This window comes from Leptosomus discolor, chromosome 1 (assembly GCF_034619465.1).
Source record: "Leptosomus discolor isolate bLepDis1 chromosome 1, bLepDis1.hap2, whole genome shotgun sequence".
In the NCBI taxonomy this organism is placed as follows: domain Eukaryota; kingdom Metazoa; phylum Chordata; class Aves; order Leptosomiformes; family Leptosomidae; genus Leptosomus; species Leptosomus discolor.
Genome location: NC_141391.1, coordinates 152,646,037 through 152,662,442, shown reverse-complemented (window position 1 = coordinate 152,662,442; position 16,406 = coordinate 152,646,037). Strand labels below are relative to the sequence as shown.

The 16,406-nt window shown below is 46.9% G+C and overlaps 1 protein-coding gene across 5 annotated transcripts in view; it reads left to right on the top strand.

Annotated features, from left to right (window-relative positions):
• The first annotated feature begins 10,709 nt into the window (after window positions 1-10,709).
• DENND5B (DENN domain containing 5B) overlaps window positions 10,710-16,406 on the top strand; it is a 114,393-nt gene continuing 108,696 nt past the window's right edge. For all 5 annotated transcript variants that reach the window (XM_086467529.1, XM_086467526.1, XM_086467517.1 and 2 more), the window contains exon 1: window positions 10,710-10,821. In XM_086467529.1, the coding sequence (XP_086323655.1) occupies window positions 10,710-10,821 (112 nt within the window). The remainder of the gene's footprint in view (window positions 10,822-16,406) is intronic.

Below are 16,406 nucleotides of genomic sequence, written 5' to 3'. Positions count from 1 at the left end.
ACCTCCTATGACAGGAAAATTCATCCTGCCTGCCTTTGTCCCACATCCCTTCCACGTGTGACGTACTAAGGGTGATACACAAGTCTCATGACTTCAGTATATTTATCAGACCTTAGCTCTTCCCAGACAATGTCAAACAACAGAGCTAAGACAACATTTAGTCTGGAGCATGAGACCACGACCACAGGTTGGGGCCCTGTCCCGTCCCACTTGGTGGGTTTTGGGGTAAGTGAATCTTTTGTATCCTCCCTTTTAAAAGGGGTTTTCCTCTGCATGACAGAGACCCTTTGCTCAGCAAAGGTAGTGAGTTAATAACCCTCTTTGGTCAGTAGATTGGCAGTGATAACACACTTCATTAGTAATATTTCACAGATCGGATAAAGGTATGGCTTTCCCTACTTTTTTCTATTAATATGGAGAGAGAAAAAAAGAGTGAAAAAGAGAAAGGAAGAGAGAGAGAAAGAAATATCACCACTCCTGGGGTCCAGCGACGTCTCGCAGGACCAGTCTGATATTTGATTCTTCAGTGGTGGGTGCACACCTATGTCTTGATTATTGGTATTTTTATTGTCCCTTTGCATTAATACTCATGAGTCCTGTTCACATTATCCCCTCCTCTTCTTGCTTTTCATGCTAATTAGGACACAGGCACAGTGTACGACATTTTGGGGGCTCCAAGGGGGTTTTGTCCACTATAGGTAAGGGAGTGGACCTCCTCAAGTCCAGTGTTGACATGTAGATAAGGGAGTAGGCCTCCCCAAGTCCAGAAACACCCCTCTTCGGCAGGGTTTGTCCGTTTGGATAGGAGAGGCTGGGTAGCTGCTCCAACTGAAATCCCCCTTATCAATAACCTCAACTAAAAATTCTGAAGGGGGGAGCACAGCTTCAACCTCTTATCTCCGAGGAGGTAGCACCACTCCAGCTCTGCAGGGCTTGTTCCCTCCTTAGAGCAGGCTGTACTGCAAAGCAGGCTGGTTTTAGGGCTAATACGTAAAACTTGCACTGTAAAACAGGTTTGTTCAAGACACATACAGAAATCTGCAAAACAGCTTGTTTAAGGCAAAAAAATCAGACTGTCCTTCACAGGTCCTAATGCAAGTGATGCTTCCCAAGCTTAGCTCTCTTCGTTGCCAGGTAGGCCGGATTCACCACTGTTTTTAAACCTATGACTAATTCCTTCTCTGTTCTCCAGGCAGAGCAATTGTTCCAGCTTGCTCCAGAAATAAAGCCTGAAGCCATAATATGTTTGGTCATCTGATTTTAAGGATCATGCTAACAGCCATTAGTACCAGGGATGAGGTAAGCAAATCAAGTTTTCAAGGAACTGCATCAGTTCACAGCAGCTAGTTGATTTTTTTAATTCAAATTTCTTAGTTTCCCACTGGGGCTCAGAGCCTGGCACCAGCTGAACTCTTCCTTTCAGCTTCCACATGGTAGTCTGCCAAACATTTGGACTCTTCCAGGGACCTGGGGACAGAGGAAACAATGGGGATCCGAGACAGACAAGACAGACAGGTGGTGCTTACTCTCTAGAGCTCCTAAAGTAAGCTGTTTGCCAAGGGCTTGGTAGAATATGCCTCCTCTCTTGGCTGATGTTTGCTATTACATCTTGGGAGGGTTTCAGGGTCCTCAAGCAACTTAGTTGTGAGCCAGGGTCATGCTACATCAGGACCTCTGCTCTTTGCTATTTTGCACTAGTATCCAGAGGACATGTGATATCGCTACAAGGATGCCCAGAGGAATGGAAACACAGCTCCCCTGTATCACCAAGCAGCCCCCTTCACACGATGAACAGGCTGGATCTTAAGTTTAAGGTGACCAAGTACAGAATAGCTACTATTTATGCACATGGAAGCATTGGAAGGTTACAGGGGGCTGGAAAAGGATTCTTTGGACCTCTTATCAATTTTCAGTGGTCTCCTACAAAGTGTTAGTTCCACTGTCTTTCCCATCCATACTGACGCAGCATACCCTTCAAAGTGGTGTTTGGCACACCTCTTCTTTAGGATACAAGTAACTCTGACACTTCTATATCAACAGGTTTCCAATGCGCACATGACCAGATCCATGGTTGGACTTGATTATCTTAAAGGTCTTTTCCAACCTGAATGATTCTATGGGGTTTGCTTACAGAACAACTTAAACTGATGTTAACACATATATAATGTTTTTGTGCATTTCAAGCTTCTCCAAGCTTGGTGCATTGGCAATGCACTGCATTTTCCTTCATGCAGCAGAGGACACAGTGCAGTGACAACCAAATAGCTCTTTTGGAGCTGGCTTGCTTCCAGCTGGACCTGTTACACACAGGGCTGGGCAGGTTGCATGTGGAGCTGCTTAGATGCCTCCTTGTCGCAGCCCCAGGGCTCCTAATAGTGAAGGCAGCCCAAGGAAACCCCCAGCCTCGTGCTGTGCGATCCTGCATCTCTGGTTTTATCAGCTGAGGCGTCAAGCTTCATGCAAGCAGCTACATCCAGCTGGAGTGGAAGCAGTAGTGTTGCTGTGACCCTGCAGCACAGCTCTTCGGCTGTGGCACGTTGAACTGGCACTGGGCGAGCCAGGGCAGGGGCATCTGCAGATAGGCTAATCCTCAATCTGAATAAATGGCCCAAGGATAACAGGGTAGATGGGCTCTGTCATCTTCCAGACAAGAAAGTGCCTCCACAACCAAAATCAGCACATCTTGGCTGTATGTGTTGGGTGTCAGGGCCTTGAGGGCACTAATGAGTCTTACTGGTCTTGCCCACAGCCCAGGACCCTATTTCAGCACCCCTGGGGCTGTCAGTCCCTGCCCCGGAGATGTCACAGCAGGGCTGGTTTCCAGCTCCTCACAGCCCTGCCCTGCCTATCCATGCCCCACCCCACCCCGCCCCAAGCTGTCCTCTTCCCCACAGCCATCCTGGGGCTGTGTTCCCAGCCTGGTTCCCCTCACTGGGCCTGATCCTGGCTGACAGCCATGGGCTGACATTAGAGTTAGAGCAGCCAGACACCCTGTCAGTGCCTGGCATTAAAGACCACTGCTGCTCTCTTGCCTTCACCCCACCTGGTAGTGCTGAGCACCAGAAAGCCAATAGCTCTGGTTTAGCCTGGAAAATGTTTTTGATTGGGATTTCCCAGCAATAGTTGCATTTCAGCCTGGAGGGAAGTGCTGAGCTAGCCCACTGCCCCACCAGACAGTGTCAAATGCTCCCACCCCCAAAGGATGTGCCTGATGGGAACGGCTGGAATTGCTCGGCATGGATCCAGGCTTAAATAAGTTGTGGCTATTGGTTTGCAAGGAAGTCACTAAGAAACATGATCCTTAAGGAGAAGTAAACCGCTTTGATCTCTGCCCTTCTGTTCGATGTGAGCTCAGAACTGATTTCCAGTAAAGCACGAGTGCAGTAAGCCAAAGCGGAAAAGCTACAATCTGGCTGTCATCAGTGGTAAGTCCACTAAGCAGCAAGTACTTCAAGGTGATGTGCTGTTATCAGGCATGAAAGTAATGGGCAGAGAGATATGGCTGAACCTACAGACATAAGTGTTTAGACTTCTGCTAAAAACACTAGTAGGGAAATTGAAACAGACCCTTTAGTGCTTTGATTAACAAGAACCAATTTTAGATTTATAATGTAACATCACTGCAATGATGTGAACAGGTATTATAACAGAGCACACAGCAAAACAGTAGACCTTGCTAAATGACAAAACAATTCACAATGCGTCATCATTGCAGGAAATACTTTTCATCTGTCCTTGATCTCATGTTGTATATTGGCTATGGATTCGGTGGATTTGGATTTCTTTAGCATGCCCTTGGGCTTTCAAGTGTGCTAGGATGCATTGTAATGTAGATGTGGGGAGTCTGTCACTTCTTACTGAATAAGGCTTCAAAGGGAAGTTGGGAAATTGAAATCAGGGAAGTTGAAATCAGACTCTAATTACATTTGTACAGAGGCCAAAGGCATTTCGACAAAGAGCTTACCTGCTGTTCATGGCCAGATTTTCTCCAGAGCTCATGAAAACATGGGTTGGTTCACGTTCCCACTGCTATCAGCAGACACGAGACTGCCTGGTTTTTGGAAACTGGCATAAAACAATATTTGTGACTAGGCTTTCAACACAACCCCGTTACTTAGGTAGATGTGGCAGCTTGAGTGCCTCTTCTCTGGGAGCTTTCCCAGTGCCAGAGATCAGCTAACTGGGAGCACACAGACCACTGGCACAGTTGTGCCCAAACCCCTGCCACTGCAGGCAATATTGCTGTGGGCCTATGGTCCAAGCAGCTTGCCAGCACCTCCTCCTGCCTTTCTTCTCACTGCAATATGTATCTATGAATCTCTAGTGTTTTGTTCTGTTGTTTTTTGGGGTTTTGTTTGTTTGTTTTTTAAAAAAGCTACAGCCCTTTCCTAGTGCTTTACATGGGCAGGTATATATATATATATAAAACTTTCCTGAGCAGATACGTTGTAAGGTACCAGGGTCCTGGAGCACTGAAAACAGAGGAATTGGAGTTTAGAAGCAGGGAAACAAAAACCCTCAGCTGGCAGCAAAAATTATTTCAAAATGAAGAAGAGAGGTTTGCCGTCCACACCAGCCTCATCTCACGCCGAGTGTGAAAGGCATCTGTCAGCAGACGATAGCATTGGGACGCGTGGGCTGCAAGGACTCGGCGTCGGGGCTGCTGCTCCTGTAGAGGTGCAGCTGCCTCCCATTGCAACACCATCGGGGCCAGCTTTGAGAACAATAGAGCTTTGTGCCTGGCAGATGTTCGGGCAGAGGAGAAGCAGTATTTGCTTTATTTTCCTGAGGGCAGTTGAAGCACCGGGAGTGCACTGACCTGATTTCCAGGAGGCTGGTGCTTCTGTGAGTCAGGCTACAAACGATTTGGCCAAGGTCATGCAGCAAGTGAGTGATGCTGTCGGATGGATGGAAATCTCTGTGTGGGTGCTTTAGCTTGATGGCCCCAGCACAACACCTCCATTAGTGCGTGACATGCTAGTGATTTATCCAAGCAGCGTACTTTGCTGATTAGGTTTTATCTCAGTAACGGCTGGAACAGTCTGTGTGTCTCCTACATCCAAAGAGCAGAAGGCGTACCTCATTCTGAGCAAAATATGGTCTTTGACCTCAGGGTCTTGGCACTGAATTATACAAAAGGTAATGGTTGCATATGATCCTTCTTCTGACTTCATGGGGCGGAGGGGGGAAGGAAAGCCCACCTAATCAGTTGCTCAGCAGGAGAAGGCACATCTTGCAAGCTCAGTATAAAATCACAGGCAGAAGAAGAGTGAAATGGCAGGAGTCACCACAGATTTTTGCCATTCTGTGCCACTGAACACGTGGAGAGGGGAGGGCAGGGTGGCAAAGGACACAAACCTCCAGAAACTGGGCACAGCAACTGTGGAACTTGCCTGGGAGCTGTTTCTGAGGCGGTGTTCAAAGTCCGTGTGCCCTATCTGCATGGGGTGTCATTGCCACTTCCCTCTGCTGGAGGTCTGAACCCCTGAGAAGGCCGATTCAGGCAGGGAGGAGATTTGAAACACGAGTGATGAGGCCGGACCTGGAGGAGCTGCCTCCTCAGCAGAAGGCTGAGCTGGGTGCTGTAAAGCCTCACTTGCAGCACAATGACCACAGGAATGAAGACAGGCAATGTAGTTTCATCCTTGCCCATGTTTTAGGATCTGTTATCTGGTGGTGAACTAGATATGCTTACCAAGTAGGCAGACAAGCCTACAGGTTGGTTGTGAAGGGAACAGCAGGAACATAGGGCCAGTCCTGGGAGGGAGGAGGGAAGAAGGTGCAATTAGCTATTAAATCATTTCAGTTACCTCATGAAACCTCTCCCTCACGGATCCTCTCTGAAAGCAGATAAGAGTGGAATGTGTCTACATGTGTTCGCAATGCAAGGGCATGTGTATGATGGATGTACATAAAATGAATAAAACGCAATGAGCAACAATAGGGAATTAGAGCTTTTAAACCTTTAAATTTTAAATCACTGAAGCTTCAGAGATCCTATGGGAGAGATGTGGGAAAGTAGTCATCTTTTACTTTGTTATCTATAATTCTGCTGTATGAATAATAATTACACAATGTGACAGAGGAAAGCCATGTGCTTTTATTCAAGCTTAATCTTTATAGATATGAGGCCAGTATAGATGATGAGCTACTTGCTTTAATGGTATTATAATTTGATTTAATATTAGAATATGTGCCTGCAGTATCTGCTTTCTAAGCAACGACGAATGGCGCTGGAGGAAATGTTCTTTGCTTTAGGTCTTATGGCTAGTGATCTGGCTTATTTAGTTTCAAACCCTAAGGCAGCCAATACCTTTCCACTGCTTTAAGTAGTCTTCTCACATAAGCTCAGAGAACAAAAATTGCTTTCTTTATGAACCTTGCTATAAAATCTTCTGCTGCTGTTGTTTTTCTTCCCACTTCCGCTACATGCTCTTCTCTGCTTTGTGCCAGAGTGACTCCAGTTTTGGTCTTACAGTCCATCCTTATCCCATCCTTCTTTCAGCTAACTATTTGCACTTAGCTTCTTGTGAAGTAGCTCACAGCACTGTTGAACTGCTCAACTGAAAGTCAGCCAAAAGTAGAAAACTGTTCTGAGCGTTACAAACGTTCGTATTGCATCTTAGTTGCTTTCCCTCTCTTCCACCCTACAGGATCTCATGACTATAGATATTAGAGCAAAACAGGAGAAGCTTTCAATGGAAAATCAATGTGGCTTGGCAGCTAGTGAAAGATCTTCTGCAGGGAACTGTAGAGCTGTGTGAAGGAGTTGAGCAATCCATCACCAGCAGCATGATTTCTAATTCATTGAAGGACGCTGAAGAAAATAAAAAGTGAAGCAACAGTGTCACAGCAAGGAGAAGGGATGTAACCTTTAAATAGCAGGCTTTTTCCACCTCTCTGAAGCACAGGGCATTGGCTCCTTGCAGAAGTAGGACAAAGAGCTTGACGGGCCTATAGTCTGATCTTTTATGGCAGATCCTAAGGGCAGGGGGGGCTGACACACTTATTAGCATTTGACCCAGTTTAAACTAACAGGTTCTGAGAAACAAAGAGTCGCTGAGAGGTTAAGGAGAGGGAAAGCTGAACCAACTTGATATTGAGAGAAATATTCACTGCAACTGAAGACACAAGTACCTAAGGAAGAAGAACAAACCTGCCAAGCCAAAAGCCTTCCCTTGTTATGTTGCACCACTGGCAATCCAGCTGGTGATGGGACAAAGCTGTTGCCACAGGCGAGCAGATCAAAGGGAAAGGTTTCCCACAGTGCTGGCCTATGCCCGTAAGTTTGGGGTGTTTTTTTGTTGTTATTTTGGTTTGGGTTGGGTTTTGGTTTTGTTTGGTTTTTTGGGGGGTTTTTTTGTGCTCATCCCAGTCTGAAATTCTCAATCCTACCTTATCTCTGTTCCTTGGAGGAACACATAAGAAGCTTCTAGGGCTCTGACACTGCTTTGTGCTCTGCTGTGCCAGGGACAAGCCTTATCTCGCCAGGATTATTGTTAATATGCTTTGAATAGGGGACATCCAGCCCATCCATGCCCCTTTGGAGCTTTAACACCCTTTGTTGGTGAAAGGAAAAAATACTCGTAATCCCACTGTTACCTCTGATCATCCCAGATGTGTCTCATGTCACAATCCTATCAGCCACTGCCTCTTCCCAGGCTGTACAAATGCTTTTCCATGGCGTTTGGCTGATCAGTGATTATGTGCAGCAGTTCATGATGCTTTGGGGCCTCATCTTCATTATCGTCTCGCTCTTGCAAGAAGCTCGACAGCCTCTTTGTGGACCTGCCTGCGACTGCTGTGAAATGTAAGCAATCCATGTTGCAAGCAGAGCAGAAGTGTTTGGTCTTCTTGTAAAACAGGGCAGCCCCTCTAGAGAGGCACTGGTGACCAGTGCAGGGTGGATTTGGACGGTGAAAAGACAACCAAAATGCTTACACACTGGAAAAAAAGTAGTGCAAAAAAATCTCAGTATGGAGAAAAGGCAATCATGGACATTGAGGGAACAACTCACTGCTTTCCTGTGCTGTACATCATAAGATAGCATGCATCAGGTGATGGCACGTGATACAGAGAAGTGCCATTGCACTTTGCTCGCACACCTGATGTGGGAAGACTTCATAGCACAACGGAGCATGGGGTGTGCACAAAGTGCTCCTGGGTGCTGCAAGCCACCGCAACTCAGCCAACTCTGTTCTGCAGTGCAGGCTTGCTCCAGCCAAAGGCAAAGGCCTCTGCCACCTTTTCCTGGGAGCAGTTGTGTATTCTCAGATAAAAGAAGAAGGAAGTGTCTTACAACAGACTTGGTTGTGTTCCCCTCCGTTTTGTGCCAACATAAATGTAGCTGAAGAATGAAAGAAGACAAATGAAAAATTAGCTGTAAATGGGTATCCAGTGTACCTCCTGGAGTGGAGGAAAATATTACCACTGGGCAGGAAGAAAAGGGTCTTGATGTAATTAAAATCCTGTAGTTGAGCTCTGAAATTTTTGGTTATAATTGATGTTGTTGTCCAGTGAGCTAATTTTCAAGCCTGCTTTCGCTGTTAAGATCTCCTAAAAGTTACTGATTCCTTGCAGAGCCAGAATGGAGGAAAAAAATATGAGTGTGAAGAACAGCTACCCAAAGGCAGCATGCAGTGTCTAAAGCTAGACCACCTTGAAGAGGAAAAACTAGAACAACTTAGATGGAGGGGTTTAGATGAGAAAAATCCAGGCCCAGTGACATAACTTACCAGAGCCCAGGCACACTTGGCACTGCCAGGTCTGCTGGCACTGAAAAGCAACTGAGTGGCCTTGTCAGGATGGTGTTTGTGCCCAGAAGATCAGTCATCTCGGAAGAAATCACTGCCCCCATGAAACACTGACAAGAGGGTCTGTGGGAGCTGTACATACAGGAGTGGGAGCTCAACCTCACAACTGTTCCAGGAAGAGAAGTAAGTTTATTAGATTTTATACCTGCAAGTTCGTGTGTTGTGCTTTATCCCCTTGTTTAACGCTGTATGCATTGCTGATTTTATTGAGATTGAAGTGTCTGTGCACTGAACTTGATTCAAGCAAAAAATACTGTCCTGTACAAAAGACAGCTAAACCAAAGCAATCTAGAACCACCTGCTGCCCAAGGAAAAAAGTCAGGACCATCGTGTTAAATTTTGGGCTACTCTTAGAAGCTGTTTTAACTTGTACATTCTTTAGAGAGGCTGGTGAAGCCTCTGTCTTGGACTGCCTGGAGTCATCTATGCCATCAGGCCTCCAAAAGTAATGCCTGCAATAAGAGAACAAGATGGTACATCTTCACAGTAAGAGCAATTAGATTTGAATGAGAGTCAGAGACTGACTTAACTTTTATCATCTGACCCAGAGCTGAATAAGCAAGCACACACAAGTTAATAAACAAACCAAACTAAATAAAATAACCTAGCTCTCAGTGCAAAGTCGAGAAAATAACTGGTCTCCTGGCAAATTCCTACGTGGATCTAGCAAGGCTCAGCTTGTTATACCGAGTGCTGCAACCACCAGAATCAGAGATCATGATAGGGGCCTCATCTTTTTTTTTTTTCTTGGATATTGGGAAGTGAGGAAATTGGTTTAGCTCTTGTCTGCTTTCAGCAGAGCACTACAGGAAGCTGAGAAGTAAAAGGTCATAAAACTTGTTACTTTAAAGGGAAGAAGAGAGAGAGACGCTGATCCAGGTTTCCTCCAAGTAGGAAGGAACAGTTATTCCGCATGCCTCCGTAAAATGACCCATGCTGGATGAAATATCAGGTTCCTTGTGAGCATTTCCTTATCAAAGGTGCTTGTTGAATAAGAACAAATGTAAATCATAAAAAGAAAAAATGTGGCTTACGCTGCTGAGAGCTAAGTGAAAGAGGTCGTAAGAGTCCACAGTAAGCCAAGGATGAGACTGTAATTATTACAGACTGCACGGACCAAGGCTAGTAAACAGATAAACACAGAAGGATGAAAGTGCATCTTGAATTCTGCAAGCAACCTCCTTAAAATATACAGAGGGCAGAATCATCTGACATAAGCAGGGGTTCTCATCAGTTTGGAGAAGAAAATCTTAGAATCGTCTTTGTCTCTTTAAAAGTAGGTGCCGCTCCAGAGCGGATCTGCCAGTCCTTTGGCACTGGGCAATAATAACGGCGGGGCGGGGGGGGGGGGGGGGGGGTTGGTTAGTAAGGTGGAGAAAATACGACTGGTTTCTTCCTGGATGCGGCAGAACGGTTAGTAAATCTTAAATAAACTGGGAATGAAGCAACATTTTAGATTTTTGCTTTGAAACAGAGCGCACGAAACAAAGAAACAGTGCCCCGTCCCCGGAGTTAACGTGGCGCGATTAACATCAGCCCCTGCGCAGGGATGGAGACGGCACAAAAGCCACCCCCCACCCAAAACGCCGATAGGGGCCGGCGATGTCCCGCTAAGCGGGGGGGGGGAGGCGCCGCCGCGGCCGCCCAGGGTTTAAATGCCCCGCGGGGGCGGGCCGGCCCGGCCCCGCCCCGCTCCCCCCGCCCCGCTCAGCTGACAGCGGGGCCGCTCGGTGCCCGCCCGCCCGCCGGAGCCGCCGCTCGGTGCCCGCCCGCCGCGGCCTGCGCGCCCCCGCCGGGGATGGGGGGTGGCGCGCCGTGACCGGCTCGCGGGCGCGCCCCCGCCGCCGCCGCGCAGAGCCCGCGCTGCCGCAGGGAGCCGCCGCCGCCGCCGGCGGGATGAGCGGGAGCGGCGCCCCCGGGCCCGGCGCGGCGCCCTGCCGCTTCGCCCACTACTTCGTGCTGTGCGGCATCGACGCGGAGAGCGGGCTGGAGCCCGACGAGCTGGCAGGTGAGCGGCGCCGCCGCCGCCGGGAGCGGGAGGGGTGCGGAGGCCTCGCCCGCACCCGCACCGCTGCGGCTGGCCGCGGCTTTTGGGATCCGCTGCTTCAAAATGTCTGCTTACCCGCCCCCCGAGGAAGGGGACAAGCGAGGCGGCGGGTGAGGGGGTCGCCGAGCCGGCAGAAGCCGCCGGGCGGGAGTGGCTGGGAGGGATAAAGCATCCCCCGGAGGGCTGGTGGAGCATCCCCCGGGGCGCAGCTCCCGCCGGCGGCGGGGGGCGTTTGGCTGCTGGCATGCGCCCTCCCCCGCAGGCCGGGCTCCGCCGACCCGCCGTTGGCCCTGGTCCCTAATGGTGGAAGGGGAAAGGCAGCCCTCGCCCGCCCTCGGCGGGTGGGTGCAGAGGCTTGACCGCGACCAGCGGGGTGCGACTGAGGGGAGAAGGGTACCGGGGGTTAGGGGATTGATGGGAGCCGAATGACCGAGCTTTCGGAGGGGCAAATGCATTTTCTTCTCTATTCGCACTGGAAAGGGGGGGGGCGGGAATCTGGAAGAATGGAATAATTAATTAATAAATTAAGGGAATCACATCTTTAAGTATACAGCTTTATTCACATCTTCTGTCTATTCAGAAATAGTCTTCCTGCATCCTTCCTTCCCCCTCCACCCGCAAAAATGTTACAGAATCAAAGAACAAAATTACTACTACAGGATCTAACACATTTTCTAAAATGTTTATTTTTGGAGGGTTCATGACTGGGTGTGAGCTGATTGTGTTGGGAAAAGGCAGTATTCCTTCCTGAATGTCACTTGCGTTTAAATAAAAGGAACTGTTTAAGTCAGATTTTACACATGAAATTAGGTCGACTATAAGCTTAATAATGGGGCTTAATTGCATGGAAGCCAAATATTTCGTCACTGAGTTACGAGTTTGAAAGCGCTGAAGTGCATATGTTTGGCCATTCCCATGGGTTGGCACTGCAGGCACATGAGCTGTGTGCGCCTGAAGTTGAAGGCAGCTGTAGCTGTGGCAGTGGGCACCTCTGCCTGGTGACACGGGATCCTGGCGAGGTCGCCACTGCTGTTGCATCAGGAAGTACCTCGCCTTCTGGTGGTGTAGGAGAAAGAAAGACTTGATTTACATCACTGATCGATGTACCCTGGCTGAAGTTCCTATTTTCGTAACCTGTAGAAGGGGTGGATACACGAGGCTGACGTTCCAAGGAGCTTTATCTTAGCACGGGGTACCCAGATCTTTTCCCTTTGCAGTGAGCATGCACTGGAAGTAGCCCTAGGACCTCTAAGCTGAAATTTTAGCCAAATGTGCTTTAATCTCTCTTTGCTTTTTCGCATGTACTAGTGACCGCAATTGTGTGTTTTCAGTTTTGCTGCTTTTAATAGGAAACTCCTGGCTCGTGAGCCATCTCCCAGCTGATGGCGTGCAGGGTTTGATTTGCATAATATGACCTATTGGGGTTTCAGCTACTTAAACTTTGAGTCATCTCTAACTCTTTTATCTGAAAAAAAGAAACTATTTTTAAAGCAGTGTTGGCTGGCAGGCTGTGCCTTCCCTCATGAGTACCCAGACTTTGAAACTCGTCTTTTGCTGATTTCTGTGCCGTTTCCCACTGAGATGCACAGGCATGTTCTTGGGGAGTGTGGCTCAAGGACAGGCTGAAGGTGCTGGGTTCGTGCAGCGTAGTGGCTCGGCTACATCTTTTGTGGTCATTCAGTACGTTTAGCTGAACTGCTGCAGCAACACTAGGCAGATTTCAAAGCTAAAGAAAGTCTCCCTCTTCATTTTTCAGTAAAAGAACAATATTTTGGCACATCTGGGATATGCCTGTTTATAAAATACAATGCAACAGTGAATAATTTCAAAGAGAAATTACCACAAGTAGTTGTTTTTAAAGCAAGCGGGGCTTCTTTTTTTCTTCCTTCTCCCCCCAGTAGGACATAATAAGTAGAAATGTCTTTGTAACTGGTTTAAACTAGGCAAGATCCAGCAGTATGGTTTGAGCATACAAAAATTTTTGGTAACGCTAGTTTGGGAGGCATTCTCAATACCTAGGAGGGAGAAGTGGAGTAACAAATACGATGGGACTTAATATTGCTGCTGAGCAATGTTATATTTTTAGGGACTCGTGACAAGAGCTTTCTGCTATCAGCTGGGAGCTCAGCAGTTGGAAATGTTAGGGAGGAACAGGGAGTGCTGTGAGCCACAAATATAATGCAGCCGTGGAAAAATTAACTCTGGTTTTAGATGTAGCTGAGAAAACATTTTTGTTAAAGCTTGGGGAGTATTAATGCCACTGTAGGCAGGCAGTAGTGAGATCCCATCTAGAAATCTGTTATAGGTTTCAAAAACCAAGCTACTAGGATTGAATTCGTTACCGGAATAGGTGGGGAGAAAGATGCTTGAGGGCACAGAAAGTCTATTGTATCACAGGAAACCCACAAATGAAGGCTGTTTCTTTCTAAAAATGCTCTTTAAACATTCTGTAGAAAGAAATGATCCTGTTCTTTCAATATTGAATTATGTAGCTGTGATAGCTTTCTGTCTTGCTATCCTTGTGCTTAAAGAGCTTGTTGAGGTAAGTCACGGCATCAATGAAAAGTTGCTGTGACTTAAGCGGCTGCATAGATCATCCCCAGTTTAGCAAAAAAGTAATCAAGAACCTGCTTATCTCCCAACCTGAGTCCCTTAGCGCTAGCGTGCACAAAGTGCCTCTCTCAAGCTCGGTTTGGCCGAATGGAGCTGTGCTGGGGCTGAGCAGAGGAGCCTGAGAGGAGCTCTTCTGCTGCCCTGGCGCTGCTCCCGTCAACAGAGAAGCAGAGGTTACAAAATCCTCGAGGGATTTTCGGCTTCCAGATGGACTCACTGGTGATCAGCTGAGGCACAAACACCTCACTGGGGTAGGTGGTGGTGTGCTGAGGAGCTGCCGGTGAGTCAGCTCTGGCGTCATCTGGAGCTGCCTGACCTGCACCCTCAGTTCGCTGGGGACAGCCGGGGACCCACTCCCACGTGAAGGCTTTCCTTGCCTGGTGGCTTAAGCCCAAGATCTTTTTCCATGCCAACCCTCTGCTGTAAAAAAAGCAACAACAACAAAACAAAACAAAACCCCCCCCAAAAAACTCACCACACCAAAAATCCCTCATCCACCTCATCAGGCATGGAGTGAAGTGTTTCCGTGCTGCTCTTGGAGGCCAGGTGAAGAACTGCCTTTTTAATTCTTATTGTAGGGTTGTTAGGACTGTTCACAAAATGAAATAAAATCAAGGTTTTAAAGTTGTATAAGGTCTTGATGTGCTCTCAGGAAAGAATGACTTTATAGTTCTTGTTTCAGTGGATGCTCACTGCTTAAAATAAATTTCGTAGATGAGAATTTTCCACCATGCAAATGGTTCATTTTGCTTGTGGTTTTGTTTTTCTTTTTTTTTTTGTTTGTTTGTGTTTTTTTTTTTTTTCTTTTGGATGTATGCTATTTTCTGAAACAGATTTTCCTAATTATTATTTTTTTTAATAGGAAATTGCTCCACAGCTGGCTTTTCAAATGGTTTAATTTTGGTTTTTTAAGTGAATTAATTTTGAAAAGTAAAAAACTCTTTACCTGTTGCTCAACTTGGTAGCGTATCCAGGCACGCAGCAAAGTAGCGAATGGATTATAATGCTGTCAAAATACTTGTGGCACTATCTCAAAGCTCTCAGTCAAGGATGGAAGAACAAAATCTTTCTAGGGATTTGAGGGAGGAAAGGAAACTATCTAAGGATTTCTTGGCACTTAGTCGGAGAGGTCAGAAAAGAAAAGCAGGGTATTTGATGTGAAATATCTTGAAAAGCATGAAAATTCAGTATTGGCTCCTGTGCCCTGTTGAACTCCACTAAAATAGGATGAAGGGAGTTTTCTCTCACGTTCTGGGCTGATGGAAAATATGCTTCAGTTCACTTTCGTCTTCATGCCTACTTCTTTCAGGTAAAGCCATTTTGAGGCTATCAGCCTTGGAATTGCATGTGCTTAAATGAACTCATTATAGTAAATATTTAACATTGCCTTAAACAAAAAGAACTAATTGGTCATTAAATTTTTTCTATCACATATTTTGTTGTACTGTATGAACTTTATATGTGCAAGGCACGAGGTTTTTTCTGGCTGTAGCAGCTTTTACATTTTGCTTGGAGAGCATATTAAACTTCGTAGTATTTTGTTACAGAGTGTCACACGCTGCAATTTAGAAAGAACCAGAATACCTATGACTCAATTAAAAGGAAAATTAAGTATCTTTTATTGGGGAAGAAATTTAGTACTCTGGAGGAAAGTAGAGAGAGAGAATTAGAGATGGGTGTTTTGTTCCCAAGTGGGAGGACTGTCTGTGCTCCATTGAGGGTGCTGTTACCAGAGCAGTTTGGAGGGAGAGAGGATGCGGTAAGCCAGTGCGGGAACTGGGGCCTGAGGGACCATGTTGGATAGTGCCTTCTGCGTCTCAGAATGTGAATATTGGTGGAGCTGTGGTAGCCCTCTTGCTGTGTGAAATGAAAAGTTTTATAGCTTTTTTTCCACACATAAGCTGCAAAATATTACCTCAGGACTATGCTTACAGTCAGGAGACATTCTAGTTATTGTATCTTGTCTAGCAACATATTTGTCTAGTTTTGGCCATTGCATAAAGATTCACTGTCTTACTGTCCTTGTTCAATATATACTTTCAAGCTGTAGAGAGCTTCGTTACTCTACTTCTAAGATAAAAATATTTTTATTATTTTTTTTTCTTTATGACCAGCAAAGCTGAGAGTGCTTACTGATCATGCTCATTAAAAATGCTGAGTCTTGGAGAAAATAGAGACTGCTTCTACCTCATGCTGTTTCCCTGCAAATATCCAGATATTGGTAATTAATTTCCCCCCAATGCAATGTTACTTCAGGTCATAATGTTGAAAACCAAACAGGGTGTGCGGCAGTCTGGCCAACTGTGCTTCTTGACCTGGACCAGCTGGAGAGCTGGGCAGAGAGGAACCTGATGAGGTTCAATAAGGGCAAGTGTAGGGTCCTGCACTTCGGGAGGAATAACCCCATCCACCAGTACAGGCTGGGAGTTGACCTGCTGGAGAGCAGCTGTGTGGAGAAGGACCTGGGAGTTGAAGTTGACCATGAGCCAGCGATGTGCTCTTGTGGCCAGGAAGGCAAATGATGTCTGGGGGTGCATTAAGAAGAGCGTGGCCAGCAGGTCGAGGGGTTATTCTCCCCCTCTACTCTGACCTGGCAAGGCCACATCTAGAGTACTGTGTCCAGTTCTGGGCCCCCCAGTTCAAGAAGGACAAGGAGCTACTGGAGAGAGTCCAGCAAAGGGCTACTAAGATGACGAGGGGACTGGAGCATCCCTCTTATGAGGAAAGACTGAGAGCCCTGGGGCTCTTTAAGCCTGGAGAAGAGATGCCTGAGAGGGGACCCTATCAATGCTTATAAATATCTAAAGGGCAGGTGTCAAGAGGATGGGGCCAGGCTCTTCTCAGTGGTGCCCAGTGACAGGACAAGGGGCACAAACTGGAGCACAGGAAGTTTTGCTTCAACATGAGGAAAAACTTCTTTACCCTGAGGGTGA